The sequence below is a fragment of the Lepidochelys kempii genome, chromosome 1 (genome assembly GCF_965140265.1).
Source record: "Lepidochelys kempii isolate rLepKem1 chromosome 1, rLepKem1.hap2, whole genome shotgun sequence".
NCBI classification, from domain to species: Eukaryota; Metazoa; Chordata; order Testudines; family Cheloniidae; genus Lepidochelys; species Lepidochelys kempii.
In genome coordinates, this window is record NC_133256.1 from 248,703,376 (window position 1) to 248,726,804 (window position 23,429).

Here is a 23,429-nt window from a genome sequence, read left to right on the forward strand (position 1 = left end):
CTATAAATTTAACACCAAAATTATAAAGGAGCTGCAATTAAGCCTACATGTATGCATGGTCAATTTTAAAGCACCATTTGCACTCCACTTGTCCACAAGGAATAGGTTTTCTGCAGCTAAATTTTATAATTTGTATGAGCAAGGGATAGAAACCAGGCTATATGCATGGAAATATAGGCTGAGTTTTGAAAATCTGGCCCTTCATAACAACTACAAGTAATCTACATTCGTGCTGTGTTTCTTTCAAATGTTTATTGAGCACCCATACATGTGTAATGTAAATGATAAGATTTGCATTAGAAGGTGACGTTCATTAGTGATTTGGGGAGGGGGTGGGCGGGACGAGAAGAACGGGGAATATTTTTGAAACAATTTTAAAGAAAAAAATTGAAATAAAGTTAGCAATATCTTACCAGCCATGACTAAGTAAGTATCGGGAACCGTGATGTCACAAACATATGGTTGTCGGGTTGTGGTCATGGCAGAGGTCATAATTATAGCTTCAGATGGAGTTGTGGCCACTACAGCAGTAGAAGGGGATGAGGAAGTACTTGAGTTGCTCTCAGTAGTTGTACGATGGCCAACTATACTACTAATGGTGGTAGTAGTGGAACTAGTAGCACTTGTTCTCTTGGTAAGTTCAGTTACACTAGTTTTTGTTTGTGTGCCAAATTCAGTGGAAGTGTTTATGGAGGGAGGCAGCTGTGTAGGTACAAATGATGCGACCACAGAAATGGACTCTGTAGGTGAAGCTGTAATGCTGTTCACATCTGTGTGCAACAACAGTGTATATGGATTTGTTATAACATGTGCTGTACTAGCAGTTGCCTTGGAAAGAGATGTTAAAAGTAACGTGTGGTTAGCAGTAGCACCAGTATCCTCATCTGAAGCTGTTAAAGTTGAGAGAAGGGACGAAGATACACTTAAGACAGGAGTTGTCTGAAATGTGGTAAACCATGAGGTCAAGTGTGTTTCATCAACCAAGATATTGCTGGTGAGAATAGATTCTGAGTCAGAAATGGACAGCACCAGTGTAGGAACTGCTGATTCAAGGGAGAAGAGTGAAGACTCTAACTGAGAGGTAGCTTCTGCGAAAATTGAGGTAAATGAAACTTCAGAACCCATTAGCAAGACTGATGTTCCTTCTAGTAACATGGAAGAGTAAGAGTAAAAACTTGATGATATCACTTCAGGATTGTGTGTGTTTGGAACAGAAAATGTATTTGAATAAAGGTATGAAGTCTGCCAGGGAGAAACGTCTATGCTTGTGCTGTCAATGGCAGGAAACTCAGTTGAATCCCAACTAGAGGAATCATCAAAAACTACTGATGTCCCCAGCAGTGTAGGGAAGACCTGAGGTAATAGTGTTGATAAATCACTTGGCATTCTTGAATAAAAGGTCGATACAGCAGATGATAAAGATGACCAGCTACTAGTTTCAGAGAGAAATGGTGTTGATAAAAGGTTGGATGAAAAATCTGAAATATTTACAGATGATTTGTCTGTTGAAACACTTGCAGGTGTTTTGTCAAGCAAAAGTACAGATTCTGAGGGCATAAATTCAGGTGATTCCAGCAGGCCTGTATGTTTGATTGTAACTGATGGTACATTCTCACTTGTGGTAAACATGGATTCAAGGAGAACGCTGGTGATAATAGAAGGTCTTGCTTTAACACCAGATGTTAAAGTAACAGTTTCAGTAATAGGGAAGGAGAATTGAACAGAAGTGATATCCAATGATATTCCCTCAGAGGGCTGTCTGTAGGAAGGAAATATTGTTGTACTCGTTATGTTAAGACCAACGTCCACACTGTTTGAAAAAGACAAGTTTGACTCAGAGACTTCTATAAGTCTTGAAGAAAATGAAACAATAGGTCTTGATGGAAAAGTAGTATCAAAGATTTCAGGAGTTGACTCCTCCAGTTCATACAAGTCAGTAACTACAGTTGTACGTGGAGTAATGCCTTTTTCCTCAGAGGCTGTGAATGACAATGTTTCAATATAATCACCCGAACCCACATCATGTTCTGTGTGTCCTGCTGAAAAGCCTTGTTCTGGTGGAACTGAGGCAAAGCCACAGTTCGAACATGAAGCATATGGTCTAGTGAAAGGCACTGGGCTTATGAACTCACTGAAGAGCTCAACTTGACTTGGTATTTCTAAATTGCCAGGCAAATTTGGTGTTGTACTGGAGGATTTATGGGAAAATACATGTGTAAACAAGTCATCAGTAACAAAAGTATTAGAGTCAGTGGATCCAGCAGCTAAGTGAACTGGGAAAGACACATATGGAAGACTAACTGAAAACAAAGCAGGCTCCATGCCAGTTACCAAAACAGGTGCTGCCGTAGAAATGTTTGCAACAGAATAGGTCCTTAGATCCAAAGTTTCTGTTGCATCGCTATTCACATCAGGGTAAGCTTCAGTGTATTGATCAGCACTTTTTGCCAAAGCATCTGGTGTAATTTGGCTATCCTCATTCAGTTGTCTCATAAGAACAGAGGATCCTTTTGAAGTAGTATCAAAAGGCAAAAACAGTGAGGAGTCTGAACTAGATGCATAGCTTCCATCTACATTTTCCACCAGTCCAACCACCACCTCTGATGTAGTGGAACTTAAATAAATATCTGTATTTGCAGGGTCCAATAGCAAGTCTCTGCTTGTAGTCGGAATTATACCATCTGGAGCAAAAGGCTTCAATTGTGTGAAAGCACGACTGTGGCCAGAGGCAGCACGTGATGTTGTCATTTGTTGTGCTTTCATTTCATCATATGGCAACAAAAGGACAGATAATGAAGGTGTTAGCAACACAGTTTCTAAGGTTTCTCTTGGTGGCTCTACTGAACTATACTCCACTGTAATAGACTTTAGTGAAGGAGTCCACTGTTCATTCAGAAAGGAGCTCATCAATCCATGGTCACTTAAAAATGCTTCATTGCTAGTTACTGTGGCATCTCCTACTGGCATAGTTCTTCCTTCTTCACTTCTCCTCATTCTATCTTGGTCAAATAAAGTCATATCAAAGGGAGTGGTAAGTGATGACAAAACCACATGAAGAAAATTATTTTCCTGGGGTTCTACTGTGCTTTGAGTTAAGGCCTTGTGTGTCATGCTGCTCACTGTACTTTGATGTAGTTCAGATCCCACTGAGACTAAGGAAAGATTTTGCTGCTCCAAGGATAAACCATCTGAAAAATAAAAGAAAAAATTTGATCAGTTTTAATGTAATCAAATGCACAAACACTAAGACTGCAATCAGGAAACCCTAAAAATGGTGGTTAATAGGCAACATACTCAGAATTCTGAGATAACAATCGTAAAAAGTGACAACCAAGACAGACAAAACTTCTGAATGACAGTATAGACTGTCAACACAAATGTTAAATTTTATTACAGTAATAAATTCCATGGGGGCAAGTAGCTTAACGTTAAAGTCTTCCCAATCCACACCTGACTCAGCATAGCAATGGTCTAGCTAAACCCACCAAACTGATAGGATCTTTAAAGAGACAGGGTGGGTGAGATATCTGTTATTGGACAAACTTCTGTCGGTGAAAGAGACAAGCTTTTGAGCTACACGTAGCTCTTCTTCAGGTCTGTGTAGCTCGAAAGCTTGTTTCTCTCATGGACAGAAGTTGGTTCAATAAAAGATATTACCTCACCCACCTTGCCTCTCTAATAACCTGGGACCAGCAGGGCTAAAAAAACACTGCAAACAGGAACTTTAAAGGCAGTAGCTTTGTTTTCAACTGTCTTTTTCATATACTATAATACGCTCCAGCTAACATCCTAAGTATATAAAAATGAGTAAAAAGGCATAATACAGAGTAAAATTCTTCTGCTTTTTAAAATTAGTACTACTGAATTTCCATGAGTTCTTATTACGCTCACCAGTAAAGTGAAGACACAGTGCACAGTGAAATAGTTATGTAGTCCATGCAGGATTCTAACACCACACCAATCAAGATATAACGGGCCAAGTTCTCAAAAACAGACTCTAAAGTTATGCCTACTGCCACCTGGACATGCATACTTGGGCAGACATCCAAGCACAGTACTAAATTTACAAACACATTGCTGTTTATGCATGGAAATATGAGGCTCAATAGTCCAATGTAGGGGTGTACTATTATGTTTGTTGACTAGCAAATTGACACATGCAAAAATTGCACTTTTCACTCACAGGGAGTTCTTTGGTCATAGGATCATAGAAAAGAAGGGCTGAAAGGGACCTCGAGAGGTCATCTAGTCCCCGGATATAACTTTTTTCAGTCAGTTCTCCCCACCCATCCACCCATGAACAGTAGGTGGCAATCCCACTCCCTCTGCCTGCTACAGGCACCATCCACAGAAAATTATTATAGCTGTCCTATGCAGAGCACTTCATTTGGTCATTGAGGCCAGTTGTGTCTGGCAGAGAGCAGCCAAGTTTTCTCATCTCTTCACACTCAGGCTGCTGGAGCAATCTTGTAAAATGGAATCTCTCAGAAGGATCTGAAATCTCTCAAAAGGATCCACTATTAGTCACAAAATTTTTTACAGAATTACTAAATTAGCCACAGGTTCTTTAAAAACATTTTTCTGCCTGTGGAGCCTGGATTTACAGCAATGAATGGTCCACGAGACCTTTATGTGATGAGGCAATTTCCTATATCAGTAAGTGTTGATATATATATATAGCCCAATACTGGTTTTATTCATTATTGTACGTCTCCCTGTTATATTATAGGAACTTGATGCAGTGTTAAGTGTCAGCAGTCAGCACAGACACAGATATTACAGCCCCTGAGTAGAAAATCCTGTAGTTCCCTTTACAGCGTAGCACAATGTAGCAAACACACCAACGTTTTTGGTGCACTATTGTACAAAACCTAATATACTTTCGCATTGTCCTCATTTTAGGGACCAAGGGATGATGCTGGAGATCTTGCCCAAAGCACAGAGAACCAAAAAGACTTGGTAAAGTTGCTGTCAAGGTTAACATTCATTTGAATGCCAATGGGACAGTAGGCACCGCTAAGAGATGCCCTGCTCATGGCTCCTTGGCATGACTTTAACTGAGAGTCCTTTCTCTGGGAATAGAGCTGCTTCATGAGGTCATGTGTAAAGCTGATGTGTGGTATTCTGCTATTTAAACAACTGACAATATTTTAAAGGACTTACATTCATGTTAATTATGCTGGACCAAGGGGTATGTCTGCACTCAATGTCACTAGAGTTTATTAATTGCAAAATTACGTCATTTGCTTCTAGCAAGATATGAACCTATATTAATGCTGCCATGTGGTCCTCTCCTAGTCTCTGAGCAGTATACTGTGACCATTTCATTTGATCATTACTCTGCACTTGCAAGCCATTGATAGAGTAATTATTACTCTATTATTTCATTTGGAATACAATTTTACTGTTCCCATCTACCAGAATCCAAGTGGCAATGGCTGGATTTGAGCAACTATGAGAAAAGCTAAAAGCCAACTGTCAGAATACCCTCATTACTTGCTTTCTCTTAGCATGTCACTTTCCCGTTTCATGGTGGTGTTCTTGGGGTGTGATGGAGCCCTATGTGACAGCTGTTTCAGAAACTGTGTGCTTGTGTGAATCAGGAAGGAAGATTGTGGCTTGAAGACTCCATGTGGGTTTCAGGATCCAAATACTGACCCTGCAGCCAAATGTAAGAGAGCTACCTCCGGACACGTCACATATAAAATCTGCTGTCTGATCACCCTGCTGTCCCATCCAACCCCACTGCTGTCATGGTAGTGTTCGTGGGATGCTACTGGCACACCACTGCAGTGGTGCATGTGACAAGAGAAAATATACACAGGGCAGTTTAGTCACAGAAAAGAAACTAAACAGTTAAGAAATATAATTAGATATCATCATATACAATGCAGTGATATAAAACAAAAAGTGCTCTTTAGAAGTACAGTAAGTTGTCCAACTGGAGCTGTGTCCTGCTAGAAGATCCCTTTCATTCAATAACCTGTGACAAGTCTTTGCAAAGGTGGTTCATACGTCTGTTACACTGTCAGACTGCCAACACCACCTCCTTCCAAAAATGATGCTGTGACAAGCTGCTCCTTTTTGATCAGTCTGGCAAATGCCCCAATATAATTTTTCAACTGGTGGCACATTAATGTGATTAGTTTCATATCTGGTGATCTGAAAAACGCCAACAGATTAGAATTAGTATGCAGGACACTACCAGTAAAGGATGTGTGCTATAGTAAAATTTTATTTTATGGAACTCATGCACAGTATCTTGCAGCATATGCACTACTCACTCAGGAAAAATCTGAACAGAGTTTATCTCCTGAGCCTCAATACAGGCAGAAGCAGTTACGTGGCCTTGGGTCACTACAGGAACAGAAAACAGAGTGACCATAAAGCATGGACAAAGTATAAAATCACTGTATTACAGTAAACAATCTTTTGATCGTACCTTCCTTGGAAAAAAATATGTGCAAGACTAATACCCATACATAATCACAATTGTATCCCTGATAATTTTCTGCTCAAATAATTTTCATTCCATTATCCCTGTGAACCCAGTGTATAGTGCAGCGTACCATATCATTATGAATTTTACAAAAGATTTTCATTCACTTGCATAGTGATTGGAATGATTGTGAAAAAAGTGCCTTCCAATATGAAGGCCAACACCTTGTCTGCTAATTGCTCCCCAGACACAAAGCTTCAGCAGGTGCTTTGGGTACAGTTCAGGGTCACAAACTCCAGGGTGCATTGCTCCATCATCAGAAGCCTCCCTGACATTGATCCATCTTTTGACCTGGTTTTTGTGCTTCTTCTTAATCACCTCGAGTGTGCAGACAGTGACTAGAGAATAAAGTGACAGACGAATGACTGAACATTGTAAACATATATAACTTCTAAATGTAGTACACACACAGGCACACAATAAGATTTACTGAGTGTTTCCATAACACTGTCCTCCTTTCTCACTTTGTTCTCTGTGCACTTGCTTACGGCAATGCCAAACTTTTCTCGAACACTCAAAGACTTTAGGGGATGCAGTTCTTTGTTTGTGACTTATAATTTCATCTGCATCAGCAAGACAGATGTATTAGGCTTCTTTACCACAACAACCACAGTAACTATAAAAATGTATACACTATTTATATCTATTATGACATGCAAGTGTTACTACAATCTACTTACTGTGTGCAATTATGAGCTGATCTCTTCACATGTCCTGGGAACACTGGTCCAAATCTATATCGGCTGATATTTATGGCCATTCCAGGGACAATGGAATCACTTTCAGTGGTGCTTGCACTACCTCTGGGCATCATCCAGAGATTCATAGTGAGAACTTTGTGGATTTTTAGCATTATGATAGTGATAGAAGAATGAATACTAAGCAAATTCTGCTGGAAGCAATTGACAGTTGTTGCATGACATTGTGTTGTAAAAACAGTTGCAGTACTGCAAGACATCTAATGAGCACGCAGGCTGGCAATACACGCTTATATGTACAAATATAAGAAGGTGGGTAATGTTGCTCTGAATCCAGGCTGTGACTTTGCAACAGACATTTCTTGAGAGGAGATTTCCATTAGTTCTTATTCAAACCACACAAAGGGTTAACAATAAAAGCAAGCAAGACCTTTGCCATGCTCTGGTGTCCTTTACTGGCCTAAAAGAAAAGGAGGACTTGCGGCACCTTAGAGACTAACCAATTTATTAGAGCACAAGTCCTCCTTTTCTTTTTGCGAATACAGACTAACACGGCTGTTACTCTGAAACCTGTTTACTGGCCTAGAGAGCCACCTGACGGAGGTCATGAAAGCTCCTGTAAGATGCTGGGAAGGATACTGAAGTTTTACTGAGATACAAATGCTTTGGAGAAGTTACTAACAGAGAAAGGATAAAAGTGTAGGGCGATTAGACAAATAGAATGTCTAATAGTCTCACTTCAATAGCTTGCAAACCTTTAGAACAAATCTTGCAGGAAAGAATAACTACATCCATGGAGGTAAACAGAAAATGGGATGTAATGCAACATGGGTTTACCAAAGGTAGATTGTACCAGACTAACCTGATTTTCTTTTTTGCGAAGATAACGGATTTTTTAAATAAGGGAAATTCAGTAGATCTAATATACCTGGAGTACACGAAAGCATTTGACACAGCACTATATGGGAAATCATTAGTTAAATTAGAAAATATGGGAATTAGTTCAATAATTGTAAGGTGGGTAACTAACTAGCCAAAGGGAAGAACGCAATGGGTGGTGCTGAAAGGTGAGTTATCGGACTAAAAGGATGTTAGAAGTGGAGTTCCTCAAGGATCAGATTTGAGACCAATCTTATTCAATATTTTAACAACGTTGGTACAAAAAGCAGCAGGTTAATGAAATCTGCTGACGATAAAAAGTGGGGAGGCACAATCAATACAGAAGATGATCATATTATTATATAGGAAGTGACCTTGTAGAGACTGGAGTAACAGAAATGGGATGTTTTAGAGTAGGAGCTGTGTTAGTCTGTATCTGCAAAAAGAAAAGGAGTACTTGTGGCACCTTAGAAACTAGCAAATTTATTAGAGCATAAGCTTTCGTGGGCTACAGCCCACTTCATCAGATGCATAGAATGGAACATATAGTAAGATTATATATATAATAACAAACTTATCTGTTTATGTGTGTGTGTGTGTATATACACACACACACACACACAAACAAACAAGTTGGAAGTTACCATACAAACTGTGAGACGCTAATTAGTTAAGATGAGCTATTATTAGCAGGAGAAAAAACTTTTGTAGTGATAATCAAGATGGCCCATTTAGACAGTTGACAAGAAGGTGTGAGGATACTTAACTTAAGAAAATAGATTCAATATGTGTAATGACCCAGCCACTCCCAGTCCCTATTCAAACCCAAGTTAATAGGATGAAATTCAACAGAATAAAGGCAGTAGCTAGTGCTGGTGGCCTGTGATGTATATAAGGTCACACCAGATGATCTGGTAGTCCCTTCTGGCTGTAAACTCTATGACTATTTGTTCATTATTGATTTTGAAACAACCGGATAGCAAGTTTGCGAGCCAAAGTTCTACATACTGTATACATTGCTGGGCTCTTAAGAAACAAGGGAGTATCAATGGCATGTCATTAATAATACAAATTATTGTTTTCTGTCATCTCAAGGACAACACTGCATTATTAGACTGCTACATTTCAGAACAATGTGCGCAACTCATCAAGAATAGATAGGACTTGTAGCAGGGGCTCCAAAAAGCAGACAGACAGAAGAGAAAGCATAAAAATAAAGTGAAATTCATGGAAGGAGGTAAGCCTCAGGTAAAGCATACTGCACAACAGACAAACCCCTCATTACTGCAAAGCAGCCAATCCAGCTATTCTCTGGGATAAAAACATACAGACCACCTGTGCTCTGATATATTTTAATGTTGTGAACTGCACAAAGTTATTGACTAATATCAGTACTGGCTTGTTTGCCAGCACAGCTGTTATCTTTGGACAACTATACTGTTACTGAGCCAGGCAATGACGACAGGGCAACAAGCCAACAAGACAAAATCTACAAAGCTGACAACATTAAAACAGAGATTAGATGGCTCAGGAAACAGAATTATGACTCTCAGCTACAGCTTGAAAAAGTAAAAGGAGAAAACCACTCACTTGTGGTTCTGAGTAGATGAGTCAGGGATGGCACAAGTGCAATGGCTTAGGTTGCAGACTACTCTTTAGTCGGTGCAGACATAAGGATTTGCCAGCGAAACCATGGTGATAAACTATCTTTAACATTAACTTCCAAACTACCCAAAGTAATGAGTGGAGTTAGAACATAACCCACCAGTAATTCAAGTACATCACTGAGGACTTCTGAGCACGAGAACATGACGTTCATTCAAACTGGTTGATCTACCTTTGGAGATTTCAAGTACGAACAGGATTATGGCCATACACCATGGCGGATACACCAACACAACCTCTGGTAGGCAAGAAACATCAGTGCTGTATTTTCCTATAACCAAATCAGAGTATTGTTCCATAATATAGACTCCTTCTGTGACAAGCTGCACAATGTCATCCGGCCAAGTGTGTGTCATAAGCAAGCAGCGGGACAGCCAACTTTTCATGGAAGTCATAGGAGAGATATATTCCTATGGTCTTGTGGCACTCCAGCATCATATGCCCAACGTCATCTATAAACTGTCCTCCAAGGGAAGGAAGAATGATCTTGTGGTAAAAAGCACTGGACTGGGCCTCCAGAGATACTACTTCTAGTCCCATCTCTGCCACAAACATCCTCTGTGACCTTAGGAGAGTCATTTCACTCATCTGTTTCCCAGTTCTCCATGTGTAATATGGGCTATTAATTTCCTGCCTTAGAGGAATGTTGCAAAGCTGAACTCATTAATAGATGTGAGGTGCTCAGACATTACAGTGATGAATGCAATAGAAGAGACTATACATTTTTTGAAAACTACGTTTTGAGGGTAGAAATAAAAATGCTCTTAGAGAAACCAAAGCAACACTTGCAAGTTGGTAAGTAGAGGTCTGTAAGCCTCAACCAGGACCAGCAAACTACTCAAAACAAAAGTTACTTCATGAATGATCTTTTCAATGCGCATGTACACAGAGACCTACGCATAATAAAGGTTTATTTGTAACAGTACATTCCTATTTTAATGCTCTTATTCTGTAGATAAGGAACAAAGCTCCCTCCTGTTACCATGTTCAATAACATTAAAGAGAGACCACCACATGATAGTACTTAGACCAATACAGGAAACTATTATGATTAATGCATTACATAACAATGGATCCTAAATTATGACATGCTAAAGCACTCTGCAATGCAATGTACAAGTCACACAATTACTTAAATGTCGGTGTGTTTGAGGGATAGCATGCCTCCCATTTCAAAGAAACATTTGCCAACATTTTCCCCACTTGCCACAGGGAGCAAAAGGAGATGGAAATACCCGAATGCAGCTCAGGAGGGGACCATCAGTGTGCCTGGTGCAGAGAAATCCTCAACACAATGGATAGTGGCAAATGCATTTGAAAAATCAGAAAATCTTCCTCAAAGGGTCAAAAACTCAAAGACTCTACGACTGTTTAATCATTTAACATTTTTCTTTCTGGATTAGCTGTGGTCAAGCAAGTCTGTGTATGCTGTGTCCTCACAAACCATTTACACAGTTATCCTGTCAAGTCTGTGGGCAAATTTACTTGGATGCCTGGTTCATGAGAAAATACCAAGTCAAAATAGCATTTGCACTTGAAAAGCAGGATGTCTGGGACTTTTTGTAGAGAGGTACACAAAAGCAGTAAAAGAATGACTGAGAAGGGAGCTTGTTTTGCTTCTCTCCCCTATAAATCATAAAATACTATTAAGACAGTTATATTAAGACAGAATATGGAACAACTTTTTAAGTGCACCCACTAATTTAGAGAGCATGTACTAACCTAGAGAGTGGACCCAGGCCTTTCTGAAGCTTTTGATCTCTATATAGTGGCATGCATACTGATAGATTATTACCACCTTGCTTGGGGATATATATAACTGAACCACAAGTATGGCAAAATTTTTAAAATGTCACAGAAAGTCATACTAGACCAATATAATACACAGGTATGACAGGGCCAGAAAGGGTTACACAACTAGCAGGCTAACTGATCCAGATTCAACCTTTAGAGACATGTTAGAAAAGTATGTAAATGGTAATTAGGGCCATTTCATGTTAGATAGACTAGAGCTTTGAAATGTAAACTTGTATTTTTAGAAAATTAGAGGTACTACTAATTGAATGAGTTTACTTATATCTTGTTAGATGCTAACCACGTAAACAAATGGTTCCTGGCTATTACTATAGCTATTGATTCAGAGAGCAAAAGGAAATATTAACATTTAGATGAAACTTGGGTGTAATAATGTCACTATCTATATTTCTCTTTGAAGTCTGTAGTAAACTCTCTATGAACTGCTTACTGGATAATTACCTTATGCTGATGAATGCAACAAGTTACTTGTGTGTACATAGGAAACAGGTAGTTCTACTTCAAAGCCGCTATTCTTCACCAAAGGAATACCTGCTGTCAAGAGGCCATTGTAGCTGCCAGAGACCTATATAAAGAAATCTTGGGTCCTGATCCTTTTTATCTCAGATGTGCTTAAGCTTCATGCAGGGGAAGTTTAAGTTGCAAGACTGAAGTCTCCAGTCCCTTCTGGACTGTCCTGATATTGAATATTTGGACATTGGACTATAACCTGATGAACTGATTCTGAAAAGGGCTCTTTGCAACTCTAGAGCTCACCATCTCTACTGTGAAACTGAGAACTCTATTGCTACATGTATAATGATCTTTTAACCAAGACTCACTCTCTTCTAATACATTTTAGTTTAGTTAATAAGAACTGGCTGTAAGCATGTATTTGGGTAAGATGTGAAATATTCATTAACATTAATCCGGAGGGTAATGTGTCCGATACTTTGAGATTGGTAGAACTTTTTATATGATTAATAAGATTTTCAGTAATCCTCATCATATTTGACTTGGCTGTCTGGGTGGAAGCCCAAGGCTGGGTTGCTTTAAGGGAACTGTATTTCTGGCTTCTGGGTAACAAGTAAGGTATTGTAGAAGCTGTTTTGTTGCTGGTTTGGTGAATCTAAGTATTAGAATAACCACCAGTTTGGGGGACTGTTTGCTCAGTTAGGGCAAACTGCAAAGAATGGGGCAATCTCAGAGTGACCCCCCGGGAACCCCCGTCACAAAAGGTTACTATATTTACAACACCAGTGTACACTTTTGGAAAGCACACAGGCCACGCTCAATAGTTATTTCTCTGAGAAATTTTTTTATTCTAAAAGATCCAAAATGCCTACATTATTTGACATGTGCGCTTGTGAAATTTAATTGCAATGAATTAAGTTGCTTAGTCCACCTTCAAGAAGGCAAAAGTCCAGAAGCCTATGCTAAGTTTCAGCATTATACAAAGCTGGAGATAAGATACCAGGCCAAGTATAAGTGGTTATATTTCAAAACTTTTGTGCAAGTATAAAGTGTACAGTGAGAAGGTATATAACATTCACACACTTTCAGTGCCCTTTATGTTTCTATAGCTTTCCAAAAGAAGGATATCTTGAAGTCTCTCTTTATCCACGTAGGGTTAGACTGTGCCCAGCTGCTCCACAGGTGCACACAGAACAAGAAGCTACCCATTTGGTAGTCCGCACTCCTGCGCAGCAACTAGACACTACTGCAGGCTTTCTGGGAGAAAGCTCCTTACAACAAAGGAGACAGAGGTGGCAAGGCTCTCTCTTCATATTTGTCAGCAGAGATGGCCAGGCTCACACAAGAGGTATAGCAGCAGATGCATTCTCACTGCTGGAGAGCCTAGGCAGAAATCCTGTCTTCCCTGAGCGCAGTCTTTCATGCAGGGGTTGCCAACCTGTGACTCCAGAGTCACATGGAGCTCTTCGGAAGTTAATATGCGGCTCCTTGTATAGGCACCGACTCCGGGGCTGGAGCTACAGACACCAACTTTCCAAAGTGCCAGAGGGTTCTCACTGCTCAACCCCTGGCTTTGCCCCCACTCCACCCCTTTCCACCCCCTCCTCTGAGCCTGCTATGCCCTAGCTCCTCCCCCTCCCGCTCCAAGCCTCCTGCACACCACGAAATAGCTGATCGGGAGGTGCAGGGAGGGATCAGGAGGAGCTGACTGGCGGGGCTGCTGGTGGGTGGGAAGCACTGGGAGCCCACCAGCAGCCCCGCTCCACTCCTGCAAACACTTAGGCTTAACTTTAAATAAAGTAGTCACACTGATTTCAATGGAGCGACTTGTGTAGAAAGTTAAGCAAATACATAAATGTTATCCAGAGCAAATCCACAAAGAGGTAAAATCTAAAGAAATTTATTTCAAATCTTTCGCTACGTTGTTTATGATCTATATGATCTGAATATACTACTTTATTTTAAACATCAAAATGTTTCCACAATATTAATTTCTAGATATTGAATTACTGTGGTTCTTTCGCAACATACATTGGTAAATTCTGGCTCCTTCTCAGGCTCAGGTTGGCCACCCTGTTTCACGGTGATACTTAGGGGGTACTGCACCTGCACACTGCCCTCAACATGGGCCAAAATCCTGCAAGACACGATCAGGCCCATAAAAGCTCTACTTTTACGACTTATCACTGCAAAATGATTAAATTCTCCATTTTTCTCCTCCTCCAGCATGAAAATAGTTTCCCATAGCAACTGACAAAAAGGGTCCCACTTATTTTAAGGGAGAAAAGCTTTTGACTTGGTTCAGGCTTCTGTATTTCCTCTGCAGTAGCAAATAGAAATAGCTGCAGTCGTTACTCTGATTCAGGAATTTGTTGTAATGACATCCTTTGCTGGAGTGGAACTAAGACCCTCTGCTAAGTCCTTGGCAGATAAAGAAAAATGCAGCTTTTATTTATTTAGCACCATTGCTGTACATGCTGCTTTATAAACACATTAAAAAGCCCAAGAAACAAAACAAAACAAAAATAGTCCTTGCTTTGAGACACTTGTGATCTCAGTAAAATTTTTCATACATCAAAAATAATGACAGACCAATGAGTCAGGAAGTAGGGAAAGAGGGCAGGGAAGGGATTTAAAAAACAGTAAACATATGTAGAACCGTACTGTGCAACACTATTGCCTTTGGACATTTTGCATATTATGGAGCCTTGTGTGAACATGATAGGTGCACAATATACAGGGTTGTTCTTTTTTGGGGGAGGGGGGGAAGGAAGGGGGAAGGTTTGAACCATGAAGACAGAGCACCCATGGATCTGGTTATAAGAGAAATCCTCCTTTAAGGCAGTCCACAAAACAGTCACACCAATGGACGCCCCAAGTGGATATTCACATTCTGTAACTCCTCCTAACAAACTTGCTATGATCCAGATGTGAAAACAAGATAACAGTGATTATTCAAAACCAGGGTATTTTGGAGCATTTGCGGGAGAAGTCAGGAGAGAAGACTGAATTAAGGAACTAATCACATTCTCCTGAGAATACATCAGATACATAAAAAGAAAACCCAGAGCGCTAAGAAAAAAAAAGGCAATTACACTGTACAAGCCCAAAAGCTTTGCTTCAGCTTATGCGCGCACACACAGAACTGCAAATCGCAGTTCAAAGTCTAGTTTTTGCTGGGAGCATTCACACTTTTTTGGCATTTAGCTGTACATGACATCGTGTGGGAAGCCTTATATCGGGGAAAAAGTGCACGCAACTTGAACTGGACTTACAAAAGTTAATTCTAAGAAAAACTCTAGTTACATTTGCTCATCATGATAACTAGGTCACGCTTTTAAAGAAAAATATAAAATGCTCCCCCCCCCCTTAAATTAAAGACAGCCTGCATTGTGATTTGAGTTCTATTCTCGAAAGACCTTGTGTTAGTTTATACCCAACCAAAATACAATTGACACGCTTTCCACATTCTGGCCTCCTCGAACATGCAGACTCTAGAAGCACTGAAAATTGCAACTAAATTTACATTAACCTCCTCTTTGACAGAGATTACCTAGACCATATAGAAGTGTTTTAGATCCCTTTGTTCAGATTTAACACATCCTTTTTAAAAATAAAGATGCACTTTGTAAAAACTATGTTACAGTTGTAAAAAAAACTCTAGTGGTGAGGTAACAGGCAGCCCAAAAGACAAGCGTAACTGCCTAATTAAATTGAAGCTTATTCTGTATCTTAGTAACCCCATTATCCACAGGGACACCTCTCACTGACATAGTTCCTTAACTATGCTGACAAAGAAGAAAATAAATGAACTTCACTGAGCTTTAAACTGTTTGGCCAACATACTTTTCTGCTTCTAAGCAGCACTGTCTCTAGGATTTAATTTTAGTACTCATAAGAATATACAAGTTTCAGAGTAACAGCCGTGTTAGTCTGTATTCGCAAAAAGAAAAGGAGTACTTGTGGCACCTTAGAGACTAACCAATTTATTTGAGCATGAGCTTTCGTGAGCTACAGCTCACTTCATCGGATGCATGCTGTGGAAACTGCAGCAGACTTTATTTATACACAGAGAATATGAAAAAATACCTCCTCCCACCCCACTGTCCTGCTGGTAATAGCTTATCTAAAGTGATCATCAGGTGGGCCATTTCCAGCACAAATCCAGGTTTTCTCACCCTCCACCCCCCCCCACAAATTCACTCTCCTGCTGGTGATAGCCCATCCAAAGTGACAACTCTTTACACAATGTGCATGATAATAAAGTTGGGCCATTTCCTGCACAAATCCAGGTTCTCTCACCCCCTCACCCCCCTCCCAAAAACCACACACACAAACTCACTATCCTGCTGGTAATAGCTCATCCAAAGTGACCATTCTCCCTACAATGTGCATAATTAAGGTGGGCCATTTCCAGCACAAATCCAGGTTTTCTCACATCCCCCCACCCCCATACACACACAAACTCACTCTCCTGCTGGTAATAGCTCATCCAAACTGACCACTCTCCAAGTTTAAATCCAAGTTAAACCAGAACATCTGGGGGGGGGGGTAGGAAAAAACAAGAGGAAACAGGCTACCTTGCATAATGACTTAGCCACTCCCAGTCTCTATTGGCTTAATTTAATTTAGGCTTAAATAGAGACTGGGAGTGGCTAAGTCATTATGCAAGGTAGCCTATTTCCCCTTGTTTTTTCCTACCCCCCCCCCAAGATGTTCTGGTTTAACTTGGATTTAAACTTGGAGAGTGGTCAGTTTGGATGAGCTATTACCAGCAGGAGAGTGAGTTTGTGTGTGTATGGGGGGGGGGGGGGGGGATGTGAGAAAACCTGGATTTGTGCTGGAAATGGCCCACCTTAATTATGCACATTGTAGGGAGAATGGTCACTTTGGATGAGCTATTACCAGCAGGATAGTGAGTTTGTGTGTGTGGTTTTTGGGAGGGGGGTGAGGGGGTGAGAGAACCTGGATTTGTGCAGGAAATGGCCCAACTTTATTATCATGCACATTGTGTAAAGAGTTGTCACTTTGGATGGGCTATCACCAGCAGGAGAGTGAATTTGTGTGGGGGGGTGGAGGGTGAGAAAACCTGGATTTGTGCTGGAAATGGCCTACCTGATGATCACTTTAGATAAGCTATTACCAGCAGGACAGTGGGGTGGGAGGAGGTATTTTTTCATATTCTCTGTGTATAAATAAAGTCTGCTGCAGTTTCCACGGCATGCATCCGATGAAGTGAGCTGTAGCTCATGAAAGCTCATGCTCAAATAAATTGGTTAGTCTCTAAGGTGCCACAAGTACTCCTTTTCTTTTTAAGAATATACAAGTGACCCAAACATTCAGGGCCTCAATCATCCTCTTTGTGAGCTTAATTTAAAAGACAAGGCAAGGCATGATTAAAGTTTTAGAAGACAGAACTTTTAAGGAGTATCTTTTGATCCTGCTAAATACTATTAGGCCTTGTCTACACTACCAAATTTTGTCGACAAAAAACTGCCTTTTGTCGACAAAACAGTGAATGCGTACACACTGCGATGTGACTTTTGTCAGGAAAAATGCCCGGTTTTGGTGACAAAATACAACCACCCCGACTAGAGAAATATACCTTTTTCCTCTAAATTTTTCTCAACAAAGTGCCAGCATAGACAATATGCTTGATTTTATTGCTTTAATTGGTGTCCCACAATGCTCAACCTGACTCCTCTAGTCAGCAGTTTGAACTCCACTGCCCTGCAGCCAGATAAACAACCATCTACAACTCCCCCTTCAGAAGCCCCTGGAATTTTTGAAATTCCATTTCCTGCTGGCTCAGCATGGAGAGGTCTCATCACGTCTTCCCAGGTGACCATGATGGGTTATCACAGCAAACACTCTCCCGCTTGGACCACTGCAGAGCTGTTGAATCTGATCAGTATATGGAAAGAGGAGGCTGCGTGCTTGAGTCATAGGAATTGGGATACCTACGGGCACATTTCTCGAGGTTTGTGCAAAAAGGACTGGGATTGGGACATTTTGCAGTGCAGAGCGAAGATAAAGGAGCTGAGGTAGGCGTGCCATAAGGCGAGGGAGGCAAACCGTCACTCTGATGCTGCACCGAAGACCTACTGGTTCTAGAAAGAGCTAGACGCTATCCTTGGTGATGACCCCACCTCCATCGCCAAGAGTCCCATGGATACTTCGGAGGGCCTCGAGGAGGCAGAAAGAGTACCTGGAGGACAAAATTACTGATGAAGAGGTGGAGTTAGACGACGATGTGGAGCTCCCAGCAGGGTCGCCCAGTGGGGCAGGGAGCCAGGAACTGTTCTCCACTCCAGAGGTGTCTAGCCAGTCTCAGCAGTTGCTCTCCGGCGAGCAAGAAGTAGGAAAGGAGATGCCTCGTAAGTGGCTGTGGTTTGCGTAGTGCAGAGGTGGGTTCAGGGTATAGAAATGTAGAAGGCCGGCTGTGTTTCTGTGAGGTGGCTATGTCCCTGTGTAGCTAGTCTTTACGGCAGAACAGGGTGTTGTTGCATCCCAAGTTCTCACAGAAATCCTCCAGAGAGATCTCCTGAAAAGTTTATTGGAGGTACTCAGTAATCCTCTGCCAAAGGTTCCGTAGCAGAACAGCTTTGTTCCTTCCCTCATTCTAGGAAACTTCCCGCGCCATTGGGCAATCACTTATGCAATGACCAAAGCGGCACACAGGCGAGCAGCATAGGGAGCAGGGCGGAAACCACAAGCATGGAGTAGATGTACCCTCGTTTCTCTGCTTACCCTTAGCAGTGAGATGTCTGCTAGAATGACCCCCACCTGTGGAAAAGTAGGAGAGAATTTTTTTCCTAGTCAGCTGCACCACAACCCTTGCAGAGAGTGTGCTCTTTTCCCCATGTGGAGCATCTCCCTGCTCCCCCTCCAACACTCACCATGCTTTGGGTGTTCGCAGAGATGTGTGCCTGTCAAGGGTCAGTGAGAAAGTGATTATTATGTTGCCAAAGGTGCATTTAACTGAAATGTTTCAATGCTGTGTGTGAATTTAACAATCCTGCTTCTGTGCATTGTCCCTTGTGCTTTGGCACATGTGGCCTTCAGGAACACCCCACACACCCCGGCCGAGCATCTCTGCCAGATAAGAAAGTGCCCAAGATGGAGCAAAGACGACATGTTCCGAGAAGTACTGCACTGCTCTAATGCAGAAAAAAGGGAACTTAAGGAGTGCTGGGAAGCCAAACAGCAGGATAGGAAAGAGAATCAAGAGTTTGTCAAGGACGCAACTAAGTGGATGATTAAAATAATGGAGAAGCAAACGCAGATGCTGCAGTCCTTAGTACTGTGGCAGACTGAGAGGATCCATGCTCGCCCGCCCCTGCAGCACATTCAGAAATCTTTTCTGTGCCCCCAAAACTCCACCCACACAGTCCTTTCTGCTTTCCGGGACTTCTCAGTTTCCCCTTCACTCCACCCCGTGGGACAACTTTCACAGTGATAGCTGGACCTACATACAGCTGTGAAAGTCTGCCCTTTCCTGGTACCTCCTTTCCCACCAAGCATCTTTGTGTGTTTGTTTGTGTGTACTGTTTCTTGTGCAATAAAAGCAAAGTTTTTGAAGGGTAACTCATCTTTATTTGTTTCCTACAAATTGAGATAGCGGGCACCACCAATACATACATAGGCAGTTTTATCATTTGCTTACTGGAATGTAAGGCCCCCAATGTCACCATTGCTTCCTAGCAATGTTACATTATATGTAGTTTTCCAGCACCAATCACAGCGATATACATTACTGGTTCTCATTTTCAAAGTGTTGCCTCAAAGCCTCCCTGATTTGAATCGCCCCCCCCCCCCGGGCTCCTCTGATAGCCCTGATATCTGGTTGCAGAAAATCAGCAGCCAAGCAGTCTGCTTCAACACTCCACCCCTGAGCAAACCTTTCACCCTTAGCTTCACAGAGATTATGCAATGTACAGCACGCAGCTATCACCATGGGAATATTATCCTCATTGAGGTCTAACCTGTCATAAAGGCATTGCCAGCGCACCTTTAATCTGCCAAAGGCACATTCCACTGTCATCCAGCATCTACTCAGCCTGTTCTTAACCACTCCTTACTGATGTCCAGGTGTCCAGTGTAAGGTTTCATTAGCCATGGCTGTAAGGGTTACGCCAGGTCTCCCAGGATCACTATGGGCATTTCAACATCCCACAGTGTAATCTTCTTGTAGCTTTCTGTACAGGCCAGCATTCCTGAAGATGCATGGCTCACGCACCGTCCCGGACCACCTCGTGTTGATGTCAGTGATATGTCCATGGCGATCCACAAGCGCCTGCAACACCACAGAGAAGTATCCCTTCCTATTGATATACTCCGTCGCAAGGTGGTCTGGTGCCAAAATTGGAATATATACGCCATCTATCACCCCTCCACAGTTAGGGAAACCCCTTTCTGCAAACCTGTTCACCATTTCACACACATTTCCCAGACGCACAGTCCTTTGTAGCAGGGTGCGATTTATTGCCCTGCATACTTGCATTAACGCCGCCACAGCAGTTGACTTCCCCACTCCAAACTGACTCACGACCAACCGGTAGCAGTCTGGAGTCACCAGCTCCCACACAGCGATTGCCACGTGTTTCTCTGCCGATAGGGCAGCTCTCACTCTGATGTCCTTGTGCCGCAGAGCAGGGGCAAGTTCTACACACAGTTCCAGGAAGGTGACTTTCCACGTCCGCAAGTTCTGCCGCCACCGCTCATCATCCCACACCTGCATGACGATACGATCCCACCATTCAGTGCTTGTCTCCCGAGCCCAAAAGTGATGGTCTACCCTATGCAGCTGTTCTGTGAATGCCAAAAGCAATCTAAAATTGCTCCTATTCATATCACGCAGCATGTCAGGTGCCAGGGAGTCTTCTTCAGTTTAGAACTTAACTGCACCGCCCCCCGTGGTGTCTTCATGACAGTTAACACAGCACAGGAGAGCAGTGCAGGATCCAACCCTTCTCACAAAGATGCCAGGGTGCACAGCAAAGAAGGGCCATTGAAAAATGCTGCAAAAGAAAGCCAGAAGCCCATGGAATGCTGGGACAGAAAGCAATGCATCACAGGACATTGAGCCATGTCCCAATCTGCACCCCAATCTGCTCCGCCTTCCTACAACACCTAGTGATAGAAGGTGTTGATCTGGACTGTGGGAACACCTTGGAAATACCTGAGGTACAAGGTCTGACCCAGGCTAGAGGGATTTCTAGCCTGTGAAAGGAATACCCAGGGTTTTTAAGATGCAAGCAAGGGCAGCTGGCCCCTTAAGGAATCTCTGCAGTGGTCTTAAATCACCATTTAGGGTGAGAATTTGCTACTTATATCCAATCTCTTTAGTATATTAAGCTTAGATTGCATTTTTGTTTATTTGCTAGGTAACCTGCTTTGATCTGTTTGCTATCCCCTATAATCACTTAAAATCTATCTTTGGTAGTTAATACATTTGCTTTTGCTTTATCACAAACCAGTTTGTGGGAGTTATAACTTGGGGCAAAAAGCTGTTGTATATTCTCTATCTACATTGAGGGAGGGAGCGAATTTCATTAGCTTACGCTATACAGATCTCTGTGCAGTGCAAACGGTATAATTTTGGGTTTACACTCCAGAGAAGGGTGTGTTCTTGAGCAGCTGGGCAGTTTCTTAGCTGAAGCCTCCCCATGAAGAGCTGATCACAGCAACCTGTAAGTACTGCATTTGGGTGCGTCCCTACCTGTACGTACGCTGATGAAAGAGCAAGCTTGGAGAGCTTGGCAACTTATCACAGCAGCACAGTGTGAGAGGGAGCCCAGGCTGGTGGGTCAGGGAGGCTCAGTGGTATCCCGGTTGCAGGTGGCACCCCTTGGGGAACCAGTCACAATGCTTAGCTTCACTCACAAGTATACTGTAACTGATTTCAATAACACTACAAAGCTGAGTTCCTCCCACAGGAAAGAAGGCTGCTTGGCAGCACCTCTAGCAAACAGTACTGCGCAAACTGGTTCAGATGAAATAAAGTCAGCCCAAAAGTGAAATGAAACCCAAATATTTGAGTATCAAATAAGTTTAGCTAAACTGTTTTTTTCTTTTAAATCTGTTTTTTGCATGCCTGGTGTGGACCTTAACTGGAAAGAGAAATACCTCAAAATACTACAGTAGATACTCAAAAAGCTAGTCTTAATACCAAAGAGCAAATTTTTTTTTTACATCAATGCAATCCCACTGTAGTAAACGTAACAAAAAAACAGAGATACAGAAAGGTTTTCCTAACATTTCTTCAATGGGATGTTTGTTTTGTTCCAAAGGATGGCATAACCATCACCTTTGCTAGAGACACTAGAAATGCATTCACTGGAAGGATGGATTGGGCAATCAAATTGTGCACATATTGCAGCAAAGAGTCACAACATTTAGCAATTAATTCTAGTCTTCTTATCAGAATTCTTATTCTCCTTTGATTGCATCCTCAAAGGTGACAAAAAGAATATTTGTTATCTCAGAGCAAATAAACTTGCCCGAAGCCTTCTCTTCTTATTCCTCCTGTATACCTAATGCATTACAACAGGCTTGATCACTTCTGTCAGAGGCTTTGTCGACACTAACCTTGTAAATCAATCTAAGTTACGTTAGTTAAGTTATGTAAGTTACGTAACTTAAGTCGACGTAACTTATATAGACTTAGAGCAGCGTAGGCACCGCTTTATGTCGAGGGGAGACGCTCTCCCATCCATGACAGCGGCGCTGATTTAGCGTGGTAGTGAAAACAAGGTCAGAGTTTTCTCCTGGAAACAGCTTATTCTGGACGATCGTCAGCTGAGCAGAATCCATTGCTTGGCTAAGAAAGTTCAAGTCAGTTGACTTCAATAGACTGTACCCAATTATTCCAGCAGTGAACTTGGTCCTCAGAGTCCAAAAGTTCACCTTCTTCCATAGAGCTACTACTATGTAAGGTACTAACATGTTTTGTGTCCTAATACATCTCTTGGTCTTTTTAATAGCTAAAAGTGAATGCACTTCTCAGAGTTGACCAATAAATTGTAAGTTAAAAAGCAAGAGCATCCCCAGCTCCTGCCTTCATTCTCTTGCCTGGTGGGAACAGGACTGGACAAGACTTCAGCCCAAGATTCCAAGTGACAGCTCTGAATGGTCCACAGTACCTTTGCAAAGGCAATCAGCCTGCTCGTGATGGAAACAAAAGGGAGAGGGATAAACAAGAGGCCAACATCAGTGGTGTGAATAAATTGGGACTCAGTGGATATGAAGTCAGAGGCAAGATGTAATGAGTCCATACTTGAGAAAAAAAAATCAGAAAGGCTGATTTTTAACTTGATTCAGAGATTGAGAAGAAACCAACAAAGGTAACAAAGGATTTGTGTGGGGGATGTGGGAGTAGGACTAGAAAGCATTGCATGGTTCTTTACAGAATATTCTGG

At 41.8% G+C, this 23,429-nt stretch overlaps 1 protein-coding gene across 8 annotated transcripts in view; it reads right to left on the bottom strand.

The window, feature by feature from the left end:
- KIAA1549 (KIAA1549 ortholog) overlaps window positions 1-23,429 on the bottom strand; it is a 212,605-nt gene that overhangs the window by 108,298 nt on the left and 80,878 nt on the right. For all 8 annotated transcript variants that reach the window (XR_012156097.1, XM_073322875.1, XM_073322886.1 and 5 more), the window contains exon 2: window positions 414-3,188. Coding sequence is in view for 7 of the 8 variants with exons in the window: in XM_073322875.1 (XP_073178976.1) it covers window positions 414-3,188 (2,775 nt within the window). In the remaining variant the exon portion in view is untranslated. The remainder of the gene's footprint in view (window positions 1-413; window positions 3,189-23,429) is intronic.